The sequence below is a fragment of the Lepidothrix coronata genome, unplaced genomic scaffold (assembly GCF_001604755.1).
Source record: "Lepidothrix coronata isolate B3197 unplaced genomic scaffold, Lepidothrix_coronata-1.0 Scaffold78, whole genome shotgun sequence".
Taxonomy (NCBI): Eukaryota; Metazoa; Chordata; class Aves; order Passeriformes; family Pipridae; genus Lepidothrix; species Lepidothrix coronata.
Window position 1 is genome coordinate 2,966,360 of NW_016690258.1, and position 1,906 is coordinate 2,968,265.

The 1,906-nt window shown below is 46.9% G+C and overlaps 1 protein-coding gene across 1 annotated transcript in view; it reads right to left on the minus strand.

The window, feature by feature from the left end:
* Positions 1–397: 397 nt before the first annotated feature.
* WDR82 (WD repeat domain 82) overlaps positions 398–1,906 on the minus strand; it is a 14,594-nt gene continuing 13,085 nt past the window's right edge. The window contains exons 8-9 of the mRNA XM_017819954.1: positions 1,669–1,811; positions 398–1,187 (exon numbers count right to left, since the gene is read on the minus strand). Of these exons, the coding sequence (XP_017675443.1) occupies positions 1,158–1,187; positions 1,669–1,811 (173 nt within the window). The 3' untranslated portion in view covers positions 398–1,157. The remainder of the gene's footprint in view (positions 1,188–1,668; positions 1,812–1,906) is intronic.

Genomic DNA, 1,906 nt, shown 5'->3' on the forward strand with positions numbered 1-1,906 from the left:
CCACAGCAAAGCAGGGTCAGCACAATCATGCCTAAGATTTTTAAAATTAATTTCTTGAAGACACCATCTGACAAAGGATGCATCGTTCTTGAGGGGCTACCACCAGAAACCTGCAGACCTGTAACAAACTGCATGAGGGACTAACTGCATGTCAGTTTTACCAACAAAGGGATAGGGGTCTAAGAGTTTCACGGAGCATATTTACAAACCATGGGGTGAAAAACTGCATCAGTGAAGGTAAACAGCCTAGACACTCCACAATACTGGCCCACATCATATTCTTTTATATCTAAAAGTAAAAAAATATGGCCCATTCCCACTGCCCACCCACCCCACGATATTTACAAGTAAGATCAGCCAAGATGGTACATAAGGAAGATACACAGGCAGACTGTGCTTTCAGTCTCAGTTTGGTTTCTCCGTCTTCCTGCTGACAGACTCCTTTATTGCTTGGGACACTGGCTGGACCTCACCAGTGCTGTCTGTGCCTCCGGGATGCTGGCACAGCAAACAGCAGGGAGGCTTTGGCAACCTCTGGCAGCAGACAAAACCTGTACAGTTGCACTCTAAATCTCCAAAAAAAGGATGACGAGATGTATCAGGTACATTCACTGTCACCCACGCTTCTGCTGCGTGTTCCACTGCAAGAGAATTCGGCATCTGCTGCTGAAGTTGAAAACTGTCAGTGTTCACATTTGGCACAGAGGAATTTGCATTTGTGGACTGCAGTGAAACCAGAGAGATCCCAGATGTTAAAAACATGCACTTATGGGAAGGAACTGCACGTTCCACCTTGGAACATCAATAGCCTTGTGCACTCACAGCAGGAAAACACACAATTACAGCTTTAAAAAAATCCCACAAACATTTTGTAAATAAAACAGACTTCACCGCCCTTAGAAATAATACTGTGTCAGTTCCAACTTGGGCTGAAGCCGTGCTGGACACGGACTGGAAGGTTAAGAACATGTAGCATGCTGCTTCTGAACGTGTGGAGCAGTCCTCACAAAGGAATGCTGCAAACAAAGGTAAGACATGGAAAATATGCAGGAACAGGAACACAGTCTAGGAGATGTAGGCAATTCCAATGCTATGCTTGCAATGATGTGCTGCTGTTACAGTGTGGAAGTCATCCAACAGCAGCTGCAGCAGAGGAATTAGTCGTCAATAGTTGGCAACCAGAAGGCCTAAAGAGGAGGAAGGAAAACATCTACTCAGAGCAGAACACAAATTTCTCCTACAACACACTGCAGGAGCTGATCATTGCTACTTTCTGTTAGGCAGAGACTACCAAAGAGGCAGTAACACCCTCTCAGCAGTTTAAGGTTACAATCCTTGCTTTGGCTTGCACTGCACGTTCTCCAGAGCAAGCCAGGCTTACACAAACTGAAAATACCAGCAGTGTGCAGGGATCTAAAGAACTCCTCCTTCTGTGTGCACACTCACTCACTGCTCTGCTCTCATGTGCATGTTCACACGCTGGCTGGCCAGGTGTGCTGCCCCACACACCTACCTGCCAGGTGTGGCACAGTCAGGGTGTAACAGAAGGGCCTGGCTCTCACCAAAGCCTGAGGCAATACCCAGCAGAGGCACTGAGCCTTCTCAGATTCATCTCCAGAAGGGTCAGCACCTCACGGAGCTCAGAGGAACGTAAAAGCATTTCCTTACCATATTGGAACATGCGCTGGCGAAAGTCATGAATTTTGGATTGAACTGCAGACAGGTTATGGGACCTGTGTGTTTCCCATCCAGGACAGCCACCTTCATCCCACTTTCTCCATTCCAAACATGGATCTTCCCATCTTCTGAGCCTGCAGGCAGGAGTGGAAAACAAGATATGCAAGATACACTGGAGAGGTCAGCAGAGAAAAAGAAGAACATAACCTTTCCTGTCAGAACTGTAGAA